General features: G+C 45.1%; 1 protein-coding gene across 25 annotated transcripts in view; it reads left to right on the top strand.

Annotated features, from left to right (window-relative positions):
- The window catches only part of LRRFIP1 (LRR binding FLII interacting protein 1), an 813,895-nt gene that overhangs the window by 413,285 nt on the left and 380,348 nt on the right, over nt 1-20,262 (top strand). For 14 of the 25 annotated variants that reach the window (XM_069615974.1, XM_069615976.1, XM_069615973.1 and 11 more), the window contains 4 exons: nt 2,609-2,656; nt 3,827-3,871; nt 5,153-5,203; nt 19,838-19,918. The exons of 6 other annotated variants lie outside the window; for them this stretch is intronic. In XM_069615974.1, the coding sequence (XP_069472075.1) occupies nt 2,609-2,656; nt 3,827-3,871; nt 5,153-5,203; nt 19,838-19,918 (225 nt within the window). The remainder of the gene's footprint in view (nt 1-2,608; nt 2,657-3,826; nt 3,872-5,152; nt 5,204-19,837; nt 19,919-20,262) is intronic. 5 more of the 25 variants (XM_069615967.1, XM_069615964.1, XM_069615961.1 and 2 more) reach the window with 1 other exon arrangement.

The following is a 20,262-nucleotide window of genomic DNA, read 5'->3' as shown; positions in this document are numbered from 1 at the left end:
GCAAACGGTTTCCCTCCAATACTCTCCATAAGGAATTCTCCTACATTTGTAGCCGTAAAGGCAGACCAGTGCCCTTAAAGCAAGGGTGTTAAATCATGGAGTGAGTTTGAAAAGTGTATTATGACCTCAGCCTTGTGCTGAAAACGTAACCTACCTGCAACTACATCTTGTAACACCATTTCTACTGTAACCAGCGCCTATATGCCTCAGGGTTTTGTGCGCTGCTATAAATGCATTAAATTAAATAATAGTACCACACTCCTAAAATCAGTCCAGGATCACACACACCATCCGCTGTGGGGTGGAAGGGGCCTGTCCCGTTGAGGGTAAAGAAAAAGATTTCATAACAAAAATATACGCATAAGGTTGCATGTTACTCGTCTCGGGTAACTTTTGGATTTACTTAAATCTTTGGATAGGAGAAGCTCTTGGAGATGCAGTGGAATCTCCAAACCAGAACACAGTGTGGAGGAGACTGCCAAAAGACATAGCCCAGGTACAGGCGCACGCGGAACTCGCGCGTCCCACATCAGAAGTGCGTTTGGCAGCACCAGCTTTTATCAGAGGCTGTGTATAGTACAGTTGAAAGTGTGTAGACCCAACATTCCTTAAAACTAGAGTGCTGGCGAGCTTAGTGCAGTGGTTCGCAGTCTCTGGGTCTACTGCTCCTGCTGTCTCTCCCTTTCTTCTACCATCCTCTGTCATTTCTCTGTTGTCCCGTCCCACAAAGTTCCTACGTGTGTCCAGGGTCGGCCTATGATTTGTGGGGCCAATTAAATATGGGCCCCTTAATTTGCATTTGATGGCATCACAGGCAGTGACATCACAAGATAATGACCACTATTTATGTAGGCAGGAGCCAAAACATGATAAAAAAACAAATATATAATCCGAGAGAACATTTTCCAATAACTATACTAGCAAAGAATACAAGGTGCTCACCTTTTAAGCCCAACAATTTATAATGAAATATTCCAAAGAAAATAAAAACCAAGCATGAGACGTACGCTTAAATGCCACTTTTATGTGTTCTTGTGGGTAAGCGTTTGCATTGGAAACTCTCTAGTAGCTAAACACTTGAGCTGCAAACCTTTTTTAATGCTGGCCTCAAAAATACAGAATCGGGGTTTCATCCACCCATTAAGTGGGCCGACGCTGTCCACCCACATGTATCGACTGTGCCCTGAAAATCAGTAGAGGGCCAGAACCAGAGAAAATATTCCCTGCAGTCGCCTGAATGACAACCTCTCTTGTCACAGCCCTGGTAAATATTCATGGCTCACTTGCATGCTCCATATATGTTGGATTCTACTTCAACCTTTATTGGCTTGGTAAATCTAAACATGTGGAAATAAGGCAACTAGTATAAACGGGTTTGTGATATGTTTCATTGCGCTGGAGGAAGGTACAGATTTTAGGAAGCTAGCTGCTGCTTTGCATGTGCTTTCAAAATGAGTGGACTGCAGCAAGCATAGGGTCTCTGAGCGCATGCCCCCACGCTCGCTGCGTCCTGCGTCCTGCAAGAAGAGGGAGTCACCGGCACCCTTGGCGGGGGCCCAAGCAGCTGCACATTGCTGCACACGCCTAGCGGCGGCCCTGCGTGTATACGGTATGGGTGGGTGGGTGATGTGCTCAGATAAAGTGGATGGGACCCCCTTTTGGATTTCCGAGTTAAGCCCCTGGCACCATATCCACCTGAGAGAGACACGGTGTGGTCTTGCATTCATAGTTGTAAGCGCCTGCCCACAGCCCCCTTACACATCCTAGGATGGCTTTTAAAGTTCTGCCATGTTTTATTAGCACAAGTCTGCCCCATTGTGTGAAAGTCTGTATATGTCCATTAGTACTTCTGCCTGTCTGTATTGAGGTGTTGGTGCATAGATTTGTCTATATATTTGCACGTTATTTTGTATGCATTGTTGCAATTTTAGATGCATGTGCTGAGGTGCATGCATCTGCCTGTGGAAAGCCTATTTCTCTCGGGCCACCAGTGCATGCTTGTATCGAGTTGGCCCGTGCCCGTTTTTGTAAGCATGGATGTAGATCGTGCATGCAACTTTTTCACCTAATATATACGCATGTTTTCTACATTTAGCTACACAAACTCGATTGTTCAACCTTGACTTAAGTGAACGGCCCATTTATTTTTCGCGACCGTCTCCCTCCTAAGCCCTATTAAAATCAATCAGCATGGGGTGGACGAGGCAGGGGAGCAGAGAGCACCCCACTTTTAGCCCAGTTGGTTGAAGTGCTGTGTTAGTCTTTGCCACTTTAGAGGGAGCTCCGCTCGTAGGCGTACCCGTCTCCTGCTTGTCTGTGTTGTGCATGCCTGCCATGCTTGCGCTGTACCACATTCCGCCTCGTTCTTCACTGTTGCTTGCTTTGAAGCTTTGCCTCGGGCACGCAGCAGCGCCGTGCACTCTCGCGCGGGCCAGTCGTTGTCTCCTTGCAAGCCTTGTATGCATGCCTCCCTCGTGTGTATCCCTGTGTGCATGACCCAACGTTGCACTGCCCTGGGCGGCGACCTGCATACGCCTGTGGCTTACCATCTCGCCCTTCCTCACGTTTGCTTCCTTCTCACTTCTGCTTTTTTCCTTCCTGCCTTCAGAAATACTATGGTCTGGATACGAAGTGGGGCGACATCGAGCAGTGGATGGTAGGCGGATTTCTCCCCAGCCATTAGCATGTTGTTTTCTCCTTTCAGCTCTCACCCCTTTGCACAAGTAGGTTAGCCGTTCCTCTAGATTTCACAAATGAGGTTTCACAACTTCTGCATGCAATTGCTCAAGTCTGGCTTTCTGTAATTTAACGTATTATTCTCCCCTGGCCGTTAGTTGAACTGCTGCCTGTTAGTTGAAGTGGGGGTGAGGGGGAGTGGGGGGCACTACTTGTGGTGAATTGACATTGGCAGCTCAGTCTGGTATCCTAGAACATTCCCCGAGCAGTGCAACAGTTATGGAGGTTGGAGTTTGAATGTTGCTTTAGTTATTATCTAGTATCATACAAAAAAAGGTGGTCTCCAGTCCCGAAGAGTACCGTGGTTTTTCACGACAACACTTGAGTAGTATCCGTGGGCACATCTTTTTGGGAAACTATTTGGAGCATATTCGGCCCAAAACATTGCCCCTAAAGACCAGCTGCTTGATATAAAAAGTCATTAAAAAATGTTCCACTTTGGCTCAGCACTTCTGGCATTTACCTGTGGGCCAATCCCAGGAAGGCTGAACTCCTCACCCACAGCATAGGTACTGGGGAGGCCTGCATTCCATGGCCACAGCCTTCAAGTAAGTTTCACGGTGCCATTGCCACTGTGTCCCAGAGTTTTCTTCCCCTTATGAACATTTACTTTTGCTGTTGCACTTGGATTAAGTAGACATGCACTGTGTGTTTTCCATATATGCAGATGTTATTATAACATTAACATAGTAGGGGGCCACTATCTTAAAGGGGCAGAATTTCCAGGTTTCACCATTTTTATTCGCCATGTTAGTGCTAGACTTGACCTTGGTGTTCCCGGTCTGAAGCCCTGCTTAGCAGCGATGCTCTTTTTGCAAAGGGTGGGTTTTGGGGGTGTGGAGGGAGGGTTCATGGTGGGGGGAAAGGTTCCCCAGGAACACTGTACAGGCTTGAAGGAGGTGAGGACAATGAAGATTGATTAAAAAAAAAAAAAGGGAAAGTAAAATAGTGGGGGAGGAGGGTCCACTCGTGGTCTTGGCTGTGACCCACCCACGGCAAAGGTGGCCTTTGTTTCTCCAGGGGGCTCCACTTCTCCAGGTTTCTGACTGTCTCTTTCCTTTGCTTCTCATTTTCTGCACGGCCTCGTTAGGAAGACAGTGAGCGCTATTCTCACAAGGCGCGGAGGAACACCTCGGTGAGTTTCTGTGTGTCGCGGACCTATCCTTTCCCCTGTTCTCCACGCTGGTTTCCTACCCCACTCCCTCACTTGTCCTTTTTTCCACTCCTACCTACCTTGAAGGATAATGCATTTGCCTTTTCTGATGTTTCACCCACAATCGGTGTGCTATTTGGAAGTTTAAGGGCTTCAGGTTAGTGAATTGATGCCTGACTGGAACCTTAGATCATGTCCATGACGCTCTAGAGTGTGTGTCACAACTTTGGGGGTGAGCTGGGTTTGTCACACCCTGTGTGTGGCCTGCACAGCGATACACACAGAGACTGCCTCTGCAAGACTAACACAGTGGGCTGTAGTAAATCTTGGAGGCCATATTACAACACACCCTTTTCAAGATGGCTGCAGTAGAAGACGTGCAGTGGGTAGCCTTCACAGGACTCCAGGGCGGGATGGTGCCAGATGCTAGCTTCAGCATGCAACTTGAGAAGGGCGTCCTACTCTGGGCATCTCTCTACATGAGAAGAAACGCTGAACAGGAAGCGTGGGTGGGGTGCATGGCGATGACCTGCCTGAAGGGATGTGCCCTGTGAGTAGAATATTGAAGATATATACAGGGACTCGTTTTAAGGCAATTGAATCAGAATTGCATTTACTGAATTCAAAGAAATGGCTAGCCCAAACAGCAAGTGGCATACTCTAGGCAGGTAGAGCACCAACCTGTTCTTGGAGTGGGTCAGTGCACAGCCTACACAAGACGCGTGCAAAAGGCTGCTTTGGAAGCATTCTCGGAGAGGGTGGCCTCTCTCTGACACTCAAACACTGGGGGGAGGCCTGTGTGGGAGCCTGCACGAAGGTGGGTACCCGCTGTGGCTTGTGTGAGCGACATCAAGTTATGTGCAGAGTGCTGCGTATGCAGGGCAAGTATAAGGGACGGGCTTACCCACAACTCGCACTGGAAGTTCTGGACCAAATACATAGACACGGTTGCCTAGATGGGATGCGTGCAGAAGGCAGTCTACATGGGATGTCTGTGCCGAAAGCCAGGCACTCTTTAGGACTCTTATTTTAAATTTTTTAGCAGCACCCTCACATTGTGAATTTCTGTCCTGCTAAGACTTTAAAATGTTTACCTAGTCATTTGTCAGTCCGTCTCTCTTGGCCTCTTATGTCTTCTCCCACACCTGTCTACTCCTTGTAATTGCCTAATTTCTCGCTCACCTTTTTTCTTCCTTGCGATCACCCCGACCCTCTCTCACCTGCCCCCTGTCATTCTTTTTGGCTTCTTTTTCTCTTCCTCAGGTTTCAGATGAAGATGAGCGCATGTCTGTTGGGAGCCGCGGCAGTCTGAGGGTCAGTAACCTGTGCTTATGATAACAGGCCCGTATGAACGACATCTGGGCCTAAATAACATCTCAAAATATGCCCAAAAGCGTTTTGCTTTGTGTGTGCTGGGAAAATCTAATCTCCCATCTCTCCCCTCCCGAACTACGGTGTGTTCCAGACAAAACAGCGTATTATTACTCTGGGTTGGGTCAGAACATGTACTTCTATTGTAAGTACTATTTTCTATATGTACAGTGCTGAGTCATTTTGGAAACACAGTGAAAAGAAAAGCCATCCTTCTCTAACCATTCAGTATCTAATCCAAATAGTTATAATGTATAAAATAGAAAACCAATCGTACATAAATGTAATCTTGTGTCCCGTCACCTGAAAAGTCGTCAAGAAAATGTAATGAACAAAAGTGGTATGAGATTCAAAACCTCAAATCTTAATTTCATTTGGAATTTCAATCGTGCATGAAATATCAGAGTTCTAATACACAGGTACAAAAAACTGTGCAATAACAGTGAAGAAATCAAAAGTATTGTAAACAGTTCTGAGCACTCGGTCTGAGTCCATAAGTGACGATTCAATGCAACTGTCTAGTAAAATTATTGTATACTAGCTGAACTACGCCCGGGATTTCAATTCTCTGATTTTTAAATCTCTGATTGGTAAGTCCCATTTCAGTTTTTTTTTTTTAGCAGTTTCATTGCTTTGTTTTTTAGCAGCACAAATTCTCAGATCGGTTAATATCGTCTTTCAGTTTCTTCAGCAGTTTCATCCCTTTGTTGTTCAGCAGCACTAATTCTCTTCACAGCAAGTCGTCTTTCAGTTTCTTCAGCAGTTCCGTTGCTTATTTTTTAACAGCACAAATTCTCTGATTAGTAGGTCTTGCTTCGGGTTCTTCAGCACTTTCATTGTTCTGTCTCAGGGCATGTTGAATTCTATCAGCTGCACGGTCTTGGGATCTTCCTTCAGAATGTTGATCATGTTTCAGCTTCAATGCGCAATGATGAGCACTTTCTACAAATGATCTGTGATGATGGTTTAATACCACAAAACGTAATGCCGAAAAGCTAAAAAGATAAATTATTTCGGCAATGTGATGAATTATTGAGCCAGAACTAGGTGCATTAATTTGGCAATGAAATACAAAATATTCCATGCAGAATTCATGACACCAGGCCTCACTGTTCATGAGTTACGTCCCTAAGAATGCCACACACAAACACAACTTGTTTTATATATGTATAGATATACATATATTGCCTCTCATGTATCGTCTTACTCCAACATGTTTCTGTCTCTAATATCAATAACGGCATTCCACAGGGAGAAAAATGGGGTTCCGAGACCAAGTTCGGGTGTACATATGTCCACATACTTCGTGTTATAATTCTTAGAGTGTCTGTTCCAAAATGCACCTAGTGGTAAAATATTTGTTGAGAAGGTGTAATGGGTGTGATCAAGAGTAATCAGAAACTTCATAATATCCACAAGGAGAGGCAATTTGTTCCTAAAGATGCACCACTAAAACATATTAGCATGGGGACTATGATCAAAATGACATCAAATGCCATTATAATTGCAAACAGTATTAGTATAATTGCAAATAGGGCTATTTAGTAACTCATGATTGTATATGACAGGGATAAAAAACGATCTACTCCTTGTATCATGAATGTTAGAGCCACGGTGTGACCTACAACAAGAGAACCCCCCTGTAAATATTAGTTGTAATTTTTCTGTAAACTATGCTGAAACAGAAGTAGTAAGACCAACATCTAAGGTCAAAAATTCCATTTGGTTGATTGTTCAATTGGTCTCAAAGTTGCAATTCACTCTAGTTGCGCTCCTTTTGTACCTTCTCTTTTTGGGGAATTATATTTTCTTGGGGAAATCAGCGAGGCATTCATTAAGTGAGAAGCCTGTTGGTAGAAGATAAAATAGTAAGGCTATTCCACACTGAATAAAATGTACGGGCTTACTACCAGCAGCTAATGGAGAACCTGCTTTTTATTGTGGACGGAAATGCATAACGCTGCACCACTTTTGTAAAAATGTTATCAGTGTTCAGGTGACAGGATACGGGACATTTATTTATGATTGTTTCTATATTTTATACATTATAACTATTATGATTTAATATTGAATGGTTAGAGAAGGGTGGCTTTTCTTTTAACTTGGTTTCCACAATGCACTCACCACTGTACATATATAAAACAGTGTTTACAATAAGACCCCATGTTCTGACCCCATCCAGAGTAGGAATATTATTATGTGGGGTCTCTTTCCTGGAGTCTTGGAAGTATAAGAGACCGGACAAAAATGCACCACTCTAGAGATTACTTTGATGCCTTACTTTTGGGGAAATGGTTCCGTGCATTTCTGTTGGGGGTGGGGAGGGGTGTGAATTAACATGTCACAAAAGTAGGGGTAGAAAGACATTAAAAAAAACACCTTTTGGTGTTTGCTAGTGCTGACATTGTGTTATGAAGTAAAGAGGGGATGCATCAGGCCTTTGTAAAGGAAGTGGAGGGTTGTTGAAAGTACACGTTGCAAAACCAAAACTAAACAAAATGAGTTTAATTTTTATGTTGGCTGAATATAAGCAATGATCTCAAATTGAGACAAGGAAATCAGGACTTTCAAGCTTGGTTCACAGGAAAGGGCAGCTTTCTGCAGATCACACGAGTAAGCCTAAAATCCATTGGGTGCATGGCCAAGCCTGGAGATGCAGACTGCCTCTGAGCTCTACCTGTACAGTGTGCTTCCTGTTACTGCTGAACAAGTGTTGCAGTGTCTCAGTCCCCCAGTAAAATCTGGCCGCAAATCATCGGAGGACCTGGTTTAATAAAACTAGCTTTTACACGAGACAATCTGCATGTCCTTCCCTGTGTCCAGCTCACACATGGAAGTCTCCATTACTCAGTTTGTAACAGACTGGGGAGGGGATTGAATCCTATAACTTCACTTTATTCCCATCTTCCTCTTCACTGTATCCCTGCATAGCGTTGTAGTTGCTAGTATGACTCCACGTGATGCATCACCCCCATACTTCTGTACCCCCAGAGCAGGCTCAGACTATTCTACTATGCATTTCAGATCGCAGGACCAAGGCTTCACCTTACAAGTGTTGCGCTGAAAATCATTCATGCATTAGGATGTAAGGCAGCTTGCCCAACATGGCCGCCAACGACTAGCATGCATGGTCAGGAACGCCAGCCCATACCATCAGCTCAGATCAAAATAAGGCTAGAGCAGAAACTAAAATATCTGGGGTCATTTGACATCCCCCAGGCACTATTTAAAGTTTTCAACAGAGAAACGCTGATGCCCAGAAACTGGCCTATCTGGGACCGTTCATCAGTGAATCCTGATTACTACTGTTTGGCACACTTTGCCCATCGGATTCCATAAACGTCAAGAAAATACTTCTCTTTGGCTAGTCTTGGTTTTTGATGTTTTGTGTTGTGAATGGCGATACGCTGTCCTGTTTTATGTTTGGGTGATTGGTGCCAGCGCCACCAGTTTCAACACTCTTGTCATATACGTGATGGTCCATGCTCTGTCTCCTTATGCACGTGCAGTGTGGCCCTGGGCTTTTGCATCTGCACTGGTGAGAATGCTTCTGGCTGGAATTCTATTCCTGGCTCATGCGTGTTCCGTGCTGGACAGGGGGCACCTGCGTTTGTTGGATCCGTATAACTCTCCTAGTAATCCTCTTATTTCCATTCAGCTTCATCCTTTTCAGGGATGTCAACATACAACTCATTAAGTTCTTAGTAGATACCTAATGTCTCTCCGTGGATTGGGCGGCGGGGCTGTTTAGGCGGGAGAACGGGAGAGAGGGATCGGGGGAGAACAGGCTGCTTATTTTATTGCTAAATCCATGGCACTCTGTACTTTAGTATCACTCCAGTCCAGACAAGTCGCTCTGCCTTTTCCAGACCTGGTTCTGCAAGTCAGCGAGTGCCCCGAGAGTTGACCAGCACGGATTGGTGCAGAATGTAACCCGTCTATGCCGGGGGCGTGGTCTAAAATCCTGACGCTAGATTGCTCTGTCATGGCTATCAAGGCTGCCATCGAACTTGGATGCCGTCATTGTACCAAAGGTCGAGGGCGACTGGGGCTTGCATGAAAACCTCCCATGCGTCACTTTCTTAATCACTAGCTCCCTTGGAGGACGTCAGCGAGCTAAGAGTGCTTGTTGTTCTCGCAAAAGGTGTGCAAATAGAGTTAAGAAGAAATAGTTTTGTTCTGTACGCTTGGTTTAACTTTTCCTTGTTGAATTTGGCCTTGGGGAAATGGGAAACATTTTTTCTTGATCACTTTAAATACCTATTCCCGTTCAGTCTTTGAATGTGTCCATTCTCTGCAGCCTGACTGAGGAAATAATTAGCAAAACAGTGCATTGGACAACATGGTAGTCTCGTTTACTCAATGTGTAAGTCTTTCGGAATTACACGTTTGTTTTCATTCGGAGCAAAGGACGGGGACCGCCCACTTTTTTTTGAAAGGGCGTACGCCCTCCCCCATCTGTGGTTTAGGCAATCGAAGAAAAATAACGATATACTGCCTGCGCACACCCGAGTGCGCTGTGCCGGGCCCAGGAGCGGGACCCAGGTAGTGCAATCAGGGGGCGGGGACACTTGGCCACAAGAATAGCTCATCACAGCCCACTAAAATGTCAGTCGATGTGCTGCCATACACAGTGCAGGAATTGGCCCGGAACAAGATGGAGAGCACCGCTCCGTCCTCCAGACCCAGAGGGTCCCAGACACGATTCTCGCAGATCCTGTGCTTCATCGAGTGGACCTCAGCAGTCTGCTCCTACTGCACAACCTATTCTTCAATGCGCGTTCAGAACGCGCAGTACTGGAGCTTCCATACAAACCCTGCCGAAGCCTCCCTAACATTTTTGAAGCTGTTCAAACTGGTATAAATGTCCTCAGTGCTGGTCATTGGGCCGGCTCTCTGCAGATCAGAGATCCGGCACCAGATACCGAGCAGGATCTCGGGATCCGCCCAGAGTCAGCCGCCCAAGACCATGAACCGCACTGGAATAGTAAAAAAAAAAAAAAGCGCACGCGACTGCAGTATTGCCTTTCACCGCGGCTTTGGCACTGGTGTGTAATGCACAATGCTCGCTACATGTACAACTGATTCCTTTCAGTTGTACATGTAGCGAGCAGTGTGCATTACACACTAGTGCCAAAGCCGCGGTGAAAGGCGATGCTGGCGTTCTTTTATTTATTTATTTATTTATTTTTTACTTTTACATATTCTAGCATTGATGGATGTCCACTACGAGCCCCGCCCCCTCTAGACCACGCCCCCCTCGAGCACCGCAGCCCAAAACTCCTTCCCCGGCCCTTGTGTTGTGGGATCCCCACCACATTTTTTCCATTTCCACCACTGTATGTCCTGCACGTTACATAAATCTCTTTCATAGAGTGAATAGTGTGACCAATCAAAACGGAAGAGTCCGTTATTTGCTTAAAAGCTTTTCCTAGTGAATCGCTATAGGACATGTTTAACATTTGAAATTGTGGAAGTTGTGTGTTTCCCATAATGGTCTTCGCTTTTATGCAAATCGCCAGGATTGACTTCTACATAGAGATACTGTGTTGCACAACCCGCCCACTCCTTCCCAAAGCCCCACCTCTCCTAAAAAGTGACGGTTCCCCCAATAAATGTTTTCCATTTACCTTTCCAGCACTGGCCGTACAGGACACGTTTTGTTAAAGACTATTACATCTAATAATTAGCTGGCATTGGCAAATGCTTATTTGGTCTGCCCACTTTGTTAAATTGTGAAAGACAAGTTGAATGACATTTGGGCATGTTTATTTATTAGTGCATTTATAGCAGCAATCACAGCCCATAGGCATTTAGGCGCTAGTTGCGAGGAGAAAAAACGGAATCGGTAGGGAGTGCCGACAAGTCAGTTTAACAGCAGTGTTTTGAGTTCCTTTCTGAAAACATTGTAGGAGGGTTCATCCCGAATGGGTAGCTTATTCCAGAAGGATGGTGCTCGGACTGGGAAGTTGGTGCCCCCAGCTTTGGTCCGATTGAACTTTGAGGTACGAGGCGGCGACTGTAGGTCTCCCTGGTGGGTCTTGCTGAGGTGTGTTTTCTTTAGACTGGTTGCCAGGTAGCCTGTGGCATTGTTCGAAAGACAGCAATGGGTGAGGAATGGGATTTTGAAGGTGATTATGTCCTTAACTGGAAGCCAGTGGGTCAATCTCCTGGCCTCTGATATGTGTTCCTGTTTGCCAATGTTTAGGGCAGCTCTGAGGGCATTGTTCTGGGTGGTTTGAAATGTGCAGATGTTTTTTCTTAGATGCTGCAGAGTGTAGAGGGTTGCAGTAGTCTAGTTTCGAGCATGTAAGAGCTCGTGCAACTTAGACAGCTTGTGGTGGTGAGGAAGGGTTTGCTAAAGTTAATTAGTTTGATTGCGTAGTCTGACGTCGAGGCGACGTGGTTGACATGGCGAGACGTGGAGACCGATGAATCGAGGTAGACGCCCAAGGTCTTAACGGAGGGTGCTACAGGAATCTTGTGGCCATCAATGACAAAGGATGTGTAATCCTTGGGGAGGCTCTTAAGGTGGGTAGAAGGCCCAATGAGTAAGAGCTCAGTCTTTTTGTTGTTGAGGCAGAGACTGTGAGCTGCCATCCAGGCTTGGATGGTTTCATATATTTCGTTGATTCTGAGGATGTCCTTCTGGTGGTTGCCAGAGAGGGAGATGAGAATGTGGGTATCATCAGCATAGTTGGTACCCAAGATACCTATGGTCTCAAGGTGGTCGGTAGCTTAGTGTAAATGTTGTACAAGGTGGGTGAGACACACAAACCTTGGGGTATCCCACAGGAGTAGGAGTTGGGGAGGCAGTGGCCCTGCCTGCAAAAGCTCCAGAGGATCTACTGGATAGGAAGGAGGCGATCCAGCTAGTGGCATCTGGGGTGAAGTGGGATGAGAGTGCTTGGCAGAGGATCTTGTGGTCCACGAGGTCGAGGAGGAGGAGCAGGGATAAGGATCCATTGTCGTTGACAGTGTTTAGCTGATTTTTTAAGTCGATGAGGGCTGTTTCTGTTCCATGCTTGGGGCGGAAACCTGACTGGCGGGCACCAAGGATGTGATGGTGCTTGAGGAAGGATTCGTATTTGTAGATAAGCTACTCTATCCATGATTTTGAGGAGAAAGGGGACAGTGGTGACAGGGCACTAGTTGGTGTGGATGGGGGGTCGAGGGTGGGTTTTTTCAGTAGCGGTGAGATCCAGGATTCTTTGAGTGAGAGGGGGACACAGCAGGCGGTGAAGGACGACTTCATGTGACCTAAGTTCCCAATGCATACATCGGAGTGCCCCCGAGTTTTTTAGCACCCTAGCAGTGCTCGACAAGCACTGTTTACATTGTTGCTGTTCTTTCAAATGGCACTAGTGATTACTTAATTTTAAAAAGAACGTGATGCGTGCGAATGCCACTTTAATCCTGGAACACCCTACAGCGGTAAACCACTCTTCAGAGCTCAGGAGTGTCGTTAACTCTAGCCCGTTCTGTTCTTGAAAATTCTATGAAAATACCATATGCGAAGCCACTCGAACTGCTTTTGTGCTTCATTGTAAATGAGAGGTGGAGCCAGAGAATCTCCCAGCATTGAAAGAGTGGCAGGACTAAGGGCCAATCCAGAATCAACGCCTGTAGAGACTGTTCATGCTTTACTCGACCGCCCATATTGTTTTAGCAGACATATGATCGGGTAGGTTCGAAGCTACAAAAAGCAAGGTTGAATTAAATGTTTACTGTATAAAGAAATATGCATATGGCTTTATCCCCCACCCTGGTCCCTGATAATTTGCGTTGCCTTTTATTTGTGCCCTGTTTTGCTTGTGAAATCTAGTAAGTGTAGGGAGGTGAAGGATCCTCTGAGGGAGGATTATTCAACATTTTGTGTGTGTGCATTTTCATTGGAGTGAACAGAGAACAGAGAACCTCAAGCACAGCGAGGCTTGCGGGGCTGGATCTCTTAAATCTTTATACAAACGAAGCACAGGGAAGCCAGGAAGTTTGATGTTTGCCTTTGGGAAATCCGGGAAGTTCGATGTTTGTCTTTGCCAGTGCAGCAGTCCCGGTTATGTAAGCCATGATGTTTGAGAAAGGTGCAGAATATCCGAGATTTATCCTCCTCAGTTGCTTGCGTGTCGCTTATCACGATGGTGCCCACAAACCGAAGGGGTGTGGGGGGAGTTGAGCTCCAAATTAGACGAAAAGGGTTTTGCCCCAGCTAATATTCAGTAACACGAAAGGGAGGGGCAGCCAAACCCAACCACTGAATGAACAATCGCACTCACTAAATAAACTGTGTGGCCAAGCAACCAACAGTCCAAGGTGAGACAAAACATATATACAAACCATTTCTGGAAGTTTGTGGAGAACTGCGTATGGAGACTAGTTTCTATTCTTCAGACTGCTTTATCCAATTGTTTATCTTTATCACAAAGTTGTACCAAGAGAAAGGGCAGAGAAAGGTGCTAGCTGGCCCTACCTAGATGGTGGGCTAGCTGTAGTCTGCGCTCTGATGGGCTGCCTGTATATGAGGGGACAGAAAAAGAAAACAATAAATTGTCCATGGTTGCTTGGTCGTTCATTTATTTATTTTATTTTTTGGATGAGTAGGCAGAATACCCAATTCTCCCATTATCCACAATATGCTTTTACAGCAAAGTCAACTCTCCACATCCCCTTCGGTCACTTTAAGGGAAGGCAACAGAATTGGAGAGAGAAAGTTGGGGTTAAAGGTAAAAATGATAAGACACCCAATGAGGTATTTTCGGCAAAAAAGATTTACTTAAATGGTCTATACCCTAGGTGGTTTAACCTTAAATAAAATGTACCAAAATCCTTTTGTGAAGACTGAGCAGCTGGCTGAGCGGTATACTAACCATTCGGCCCAACTGATTTTATGTAAGATGTGACGGATATTTCCTTGTCATCCCTACTACATATGTCTACCGGTTTTGTTGGTTGTATGCGTAATACCACCTTCTTCAGGATGGTCTTCGTGGCGTGGTCAGCTCCTCAAATTCATACTTAGTTGGCGTAGCATTTAACAAAGTGTATCCATTACAATTGGAAAGGTCTCACCTTCTGTATCTTTTTTCAAAAAGTATCTTACATCTATGTGTCAACCGTAGAATGTAATATATCTAGTGTAAAGGAGAGGATTATCTCATAAAAATACAGTTTCATGTTACTCTGTTTCTTCTGACCATTTTTAAAGTAATTTTTTCTTCTTACATTGTGTGGCCTTCGGTATGGTATCCAAAGATGAGGGAGGGTCAGCAAAATGGGTGTCCCTATATGTTGTTTTTCATACACCAGAGAACCTGTGAGTGATGTTACAAACATTTTCTTATTTTAATATCAATGTGTATGCAGTTATTTGTTTCCAAAAGATCGATTGAACTAATGTATTCTTTAAATCACAGGGAAAGTTTTTCTAATGTCGACTATTGATCTGTATAACATGCATCTTGTATTGTTTTATTTACATTTTTATTTTTCATATTCTGGCGCGATAGAAATGCCATGAGAATGTGCTATACCTCTGGGTTTACACATGCTTACAATGCACTACCTTGGTGGACTGAACCCAGCGGTTAGCATGAAGCTCTGGGCAAACGCACTTGCGAGTACCTCTTGGTGGGTAAGCACCAGGTCGTAAGGCTAGGCCTCTGGGACTGCTCTGTCTTTTTTTTTGTTTGTTGCTCTGGGCAAGGTTCACAAATTACACTAGGGTGTATTGGCCTTGGCACGTCACAAACAGGCAAAGATCACTCTAAAGACTGCGCAGTCTCCAAGAAGCTAGTCTACCCCCATCACTCAGAGGTGGAGTCTAACTCCATCCAGGGTTCTGGGACCACTAAGTCACTAACGGTATTTCCTATGCCGGTTACCTTTGCACTAGCAAACCAAAAACAGGCCAAATCCTCTACAAATATACAGAAGAGGAAGGACCACAGATCGCATTTGGAACCATCCACGGTACTGAAGGCTGCTTCTGATCATAAGCACAAGCACATGATCGCGCTCTGAAACACTTGTGTACAAGTGCGATAGAAATCAAATAATTAAATTCATAAGCACTCTTCACATAAGAGCGTGCATAACTCTTCCCTCGAACCCTGTTCAGGTTTCTAATTCTGAGACTGAACAGTTTGATCCATCCAAATACTTCAGGCTACCATCTCAGGAACATGTTGGTACTCCAGTGTGACAGGATGATTCTCCCACTACAAGTTTTACTCAGGAGCAGTTTTTCAGTTTAAATGCAACCCCCTAGGTTTTCACAGAATTTCTTTTGGTGGTGGCTGCCCTTCTCACTTTTATCCCTACCTGGACGATTGGTTGGTCAGGGCCCATCTTGGGGCGCTAATATAAACAACCTCACAGTCATATAAAGCACCCGATACAATCTGGTGTTTTCAATAAACGTAAAGTTTTTTTTTTCGTTCCATCCAATGATATTTTGTTCATTGGGGTGGTTATGGATACCTCTCTAGGTATGTCTTTCCCCCTGCCAACCGAATGGGGGGCCTTGAAACAAACAATCCACCACTGCACAAAAAATGTGTCTAGTGGTTCCAAAGGCTTCTGGGCTGATGGTCTCATGCATTCTTGTTGTGCCTCTAGCAGAATTAGGTCCCATTTGCTAGCAAATTTGGACCAACTTTCAGACCCTCGGTCCCTGAAGATTACTATCACAAAGGAAATTGAGTTCTCTCAAGTGGTGGACCTTGGATGAGAGCCTTCTCCTTGTATGGCAATTTTCTCCTCCCGTTACACAAATATCCACAGTTGGTGATGACAGACTCCTTCCTCTAAGGATGGGGAGGTCACTGTCCGAATCACCCAAACTCGTGGTTTGTGGAATCTTCAGGAGAGGGCTCTACACATGAATAACTTGGGTCTCAGAGTAATTGTCTTAAGGCTCAAGTCCATCCTGCCCTCTGATTCATGGGAAAGTCATTCAGGTGTTCACAGACAATTCCACACCAATGTGCTACCTGAACAAGCAGGCTCCTCGTCGGGTCCGATTGGTTGAGTGTTAGGTTTGGTCGGTCTGTTTTGTATGATTTGTCAGATGTCGGTTTTGTTTTTTAAATGGTCTGCCAAGTTGTTGCATAGTTTCTGTGAGGGTATTGGAGTGTTGTCACAATCTGGTGGGTTTCTCATTTCGTTTTATGATTTTGAACATTTTTTTTTGTGTGTTGGTGGCTATGGTGATTCTGTCGTCATAATGCCTTTTCTTTGCCTTTTGAATTTCCTGCTTATACGATCGGATTTGTCTCTGCAACTGGGTTTTCTTACCTTGGTCATATTCTTTCCTCCATTCTAGTTCCAGTTTCTTGTTCTTTGTCATGGTGCTTACTAGTGGGGTGAACCATTTTGCCATGCTCTTTTTCTTGAGAGGGTAAGTGTTTTTTCCGGGGAGAGGTTTTCAATTGTATCAGCAATCCATTTATGGAGTAGCTCCATTTTCCGTTTGTGAGGCACTACTCTTTACATCCTTCATCCAGGAGGGATGGGCTCTTTGTCCAGCAAGTACTTTGAAACATCATTGCTTGGACCCTGGCTGGGCATCTGCTGTATCCTATAACAATTTAATGGATCTGCACAGACTGGGTTCCCAACTAGTTGGAAAGGAGGTAGAACAGGATGCCGTAGTACAAAACAACTGCCTTCATAGTAATTCTGGTGCTCCTAGACCTTGCTCTCCCTCCTTCACAACATCCTCCCAGCTGTCCTTCGAAGGTGCAAACGCCATACCACAACCTCCACATTGAAAAAATACAGCGGAATTGAGAGGTGTGCGTTGATGACTCACTTGTGGGGCGTGCCGGGTGCATGGTGGATGCACGCTCATACCGAGCCCCAATCAAAGTCTTAAACTGACAGTATCTTCTTTTGGGGAAGCTTTTTCTTTTGTCCTGCCTGCGGGACAGGCTATCACAACCAGTTGTGATGGGGGCGGGTGGGGGGTTCGGGGGGCTACGGAGAGAAAAGGACGAGGAGTACCGGAATCGCTATGAAGGTCATTTTTTCAATGGTCCGGGTTGACCAATAAATCAAAAGGAAGACCTTTACGGGGGAGTGGTACTAGAACTGAAAAAGAGCCACCCTTCCGCTGTTTCACACAGTGGGTAACTTTTAGTGACTGCTTGAAATGGAACTACAGAAGTGCAGGTACTTACTATTCAACAGTACCTGCTTACTGTTGAGAACTGCCGGTACTAGGTTGTTCAAGTAAAATAAGAGCAGGAACTGGAGTCTGATAGGTACCTGCCCATTTAAAGCAATGCTTTTAGTGAAAGCAGAGTGCTAGAGTTGAGGAGTCAAGTGAAGTAATGCTGTTTAATTTGGAGAAACAAAGGGCTAAGGCTATTCATTGATGAATGTGCCATACATTGATTTAAACTGGATCCAATAGAAAATGGTAACCAAACCATCGCACTCGAGGCAAGTAGGGAGTACATTGATTGAACATTTTCAGAACTATCAGGAGGCAAACGGCTACATTTTGTACCATCTGCATTCATCTTATCAAATGAGATGGACGACCTAGAAAAACTGAATTGCAGGAGTACTATCTAGAATTAATAATGTCAAAGTCTCCCGAGTGAGAAAAAGTAAGATCAAACTCCATATACTCAGATGAAAAAAAAGTTGCGGACAACTGCATTTATCTGAGTGGCTTAATCTGGTATAAGCACCATGTTTTTCACTGTAGGTGTAACGCTAGTCGCCGAGGGACAAAAAGGTTCTGTCCAGGTGTTGCAAAGGCTTCATGCAATACCTCCTTGATCTTGTTTTCAGTTCCGCCTCAGACAGTTTATGCTCATCCACTCATGGCTAGCCAACCACATCAAAGCCACAGCCACATTGACAACAAACCATAGCAGGATCTGGGTGTGTCCTCATAGGAGTACAATCTGAAACTCTGTGTGGATAAGGGGTTGCAGGGGATAGGCCAGCGGGCATAGCACTGGTGGGAGGCTAGGGGGTGGTCAAAGTAATTATTCTCAGTTTGAGCCTGTGGAAGGATTCATCTGAGCACGGAGCAATTTGCCAACTGCGTAACAGCAGGTAAAGAGAAAATTGAAGTGAATCTTGATGGCTTTGGTGGGCAGAGTTCAAGAGGCGACTCTTGGTTTGCTTAATAAGACGAAGTACCTCAGTAGTCGTCAAAGCCCTAAAACCTGGGGGGGGGGAGTGCGACCTATGGAGGGCTGAGAAGTCGCAGCAGAGGATGGAGGAATATGAGCTCCAATAATTATATGGATGTTTTGAATTGTGGCAAGGAAAAAAAAGATGCTGCACGGTCGCAGAGGCCCTGAAAGAGGGTAATAATGGCCAGTAGGGCAGGGGAAGATGAGTGTTCCTGAAGATGGCGAACACCGTATAGTTGATAATTGAAGAATTAATAATTCTATGTTGTTAAAACTTGGTTTACTTTGAAGAATGGATGATACTGTGCCCTGGTGACGGGGCCATGCACGCGTAGGTATGCAAGAGCAATGGAATGCGGCGTACCTGAAGGAAAGGTGCTGGTGGTGTGGGGAATAGTCAGGTCTGTAACATTTGAGAGGGGGGCCATAAAATACAGGACCACGTGGCTAACATACGAAATGACTTTGGAGTGTGAGGAAAAGGGATAAAAAGTGAGTAATGGAAAGGGGGGGCATTACCCTTGTGGTTTTAGCAGAGAAGGGTGTCAAGAGTGCTTATAAAAAATGAGGGTAAGTATGGAAGAGGGTTAAACTTTACATAAATATTCAATGATTGCTTGTCTAATTGCCGCATGTTTTTGATTGTCTGTCCTGTCAACAGAGTTTATTTTGGATGCATTCTGGGGCGCTCAGGTGCATTTTATTGTTTACATGCAAAGTGGTTTCACTCCAGTCCATCACAGGGCCTCTATGCTTGTCAGCAATAGTTTCTGAAAAACCAGCACCACAAAAGTGACGACCTGGCAGGTCCCCATCCCACCTTCAAACAGAATTGCTTCCTTTGCTCCTTGCTGATTGCCAGGTGGAAGAGCATGCTCCATTTACCCACCAAAGACCACCACCACCACCCCTCCACACATTCAAAAGACCAGTGATTCCCCTTCCATCCTCACTACACAGAATCTCCAACTTCTGCAGGGAAGCGAGCAGAGTCTGCGATGAGTTAATTTGGGAAGGAAAATTGACATCATGTAATACTTTGCTGCCATCTTGTCTATTTCAGTCTTAATAGATTTCAGGGGAAGCTTGATGTCACTTCCTGTACTCCTGCCCTATTGGTCTGCCTGTTTTCCGCCTAATTTAGTCTGTCAAGGGAGTGGGGAGGGCGGGAGGCGGGAATAGCGTCGATAAAATTGGGTTTCTGCGGACATGGGCGTCAGCTTCTCAGTCGGTATATACTTTGTCCCTGTTTATTAGGAGGCTATTTGACGAAAGCATTGCCAAAGACTAGTTCGTTCTGAGCAAGCTGTTCACAGCATATTCCGTGTAGGCGCTTTGTAAAGTATTGCCAGTAAACATGTGTTTACAGTTGTTTGTTCTTCCCTTCCTGCCTGTCCCTCTTTCTCTTTCCTTTTACCTGCAGGGTACCTACCACTCTGATCTGGGCCTTCCAAGCAGCGGAGCCAACTCTAAAAGCCAGCCAGCTGCTCAGAATGGGAGCCGGGTCTGTGTCTTCTGCTTCTTGCATATTTTTGTCTGGTTCTTTGTTACTGCTCCAGAAACACACATCTATATTGTTTAACCAGCCATAAATAGAATACCGCGTCCGTCATCAGTTGCTCCTGTGAGACCCTCAGGCCCATCTCTTTGGCAATCTGGAAAAGTCAGCCTGGGAATATATACGTATAATGTGTTTGTGCGTGTGTATATGTATATATGTTCCCCTCCTAGGCTGGCTATCCAATATATGTATATATCATAAGCAAATTATCTAAATTAGCAAAGAAATGGTATTAGTCTGTTTAATCAAGTCATTTTTCTGTGTTTTGTTGCAGTTAAGTAATCAAT

This window comes from Ambystoma mexicanum, chromosome 9 (genome assembly GCF_040938575.1).
Source record: "Ambystoma mexicanum isolate Mex_15411 chromosome 9, UKY_AmexF1_1, whole genome shotgun sequence".
Lineage (NCBI taxonomy): Eukaryota > Metazoa > Chordata > Amphibia > Caudata > Ambystomatidae > Ambystoma > Ambystoma mexicanum.
The sequence above is the reverse complement of the archived record's forward strand: the minus strand, read 5'-3'. Positions and strand labels throughout refer to the sequence as shown.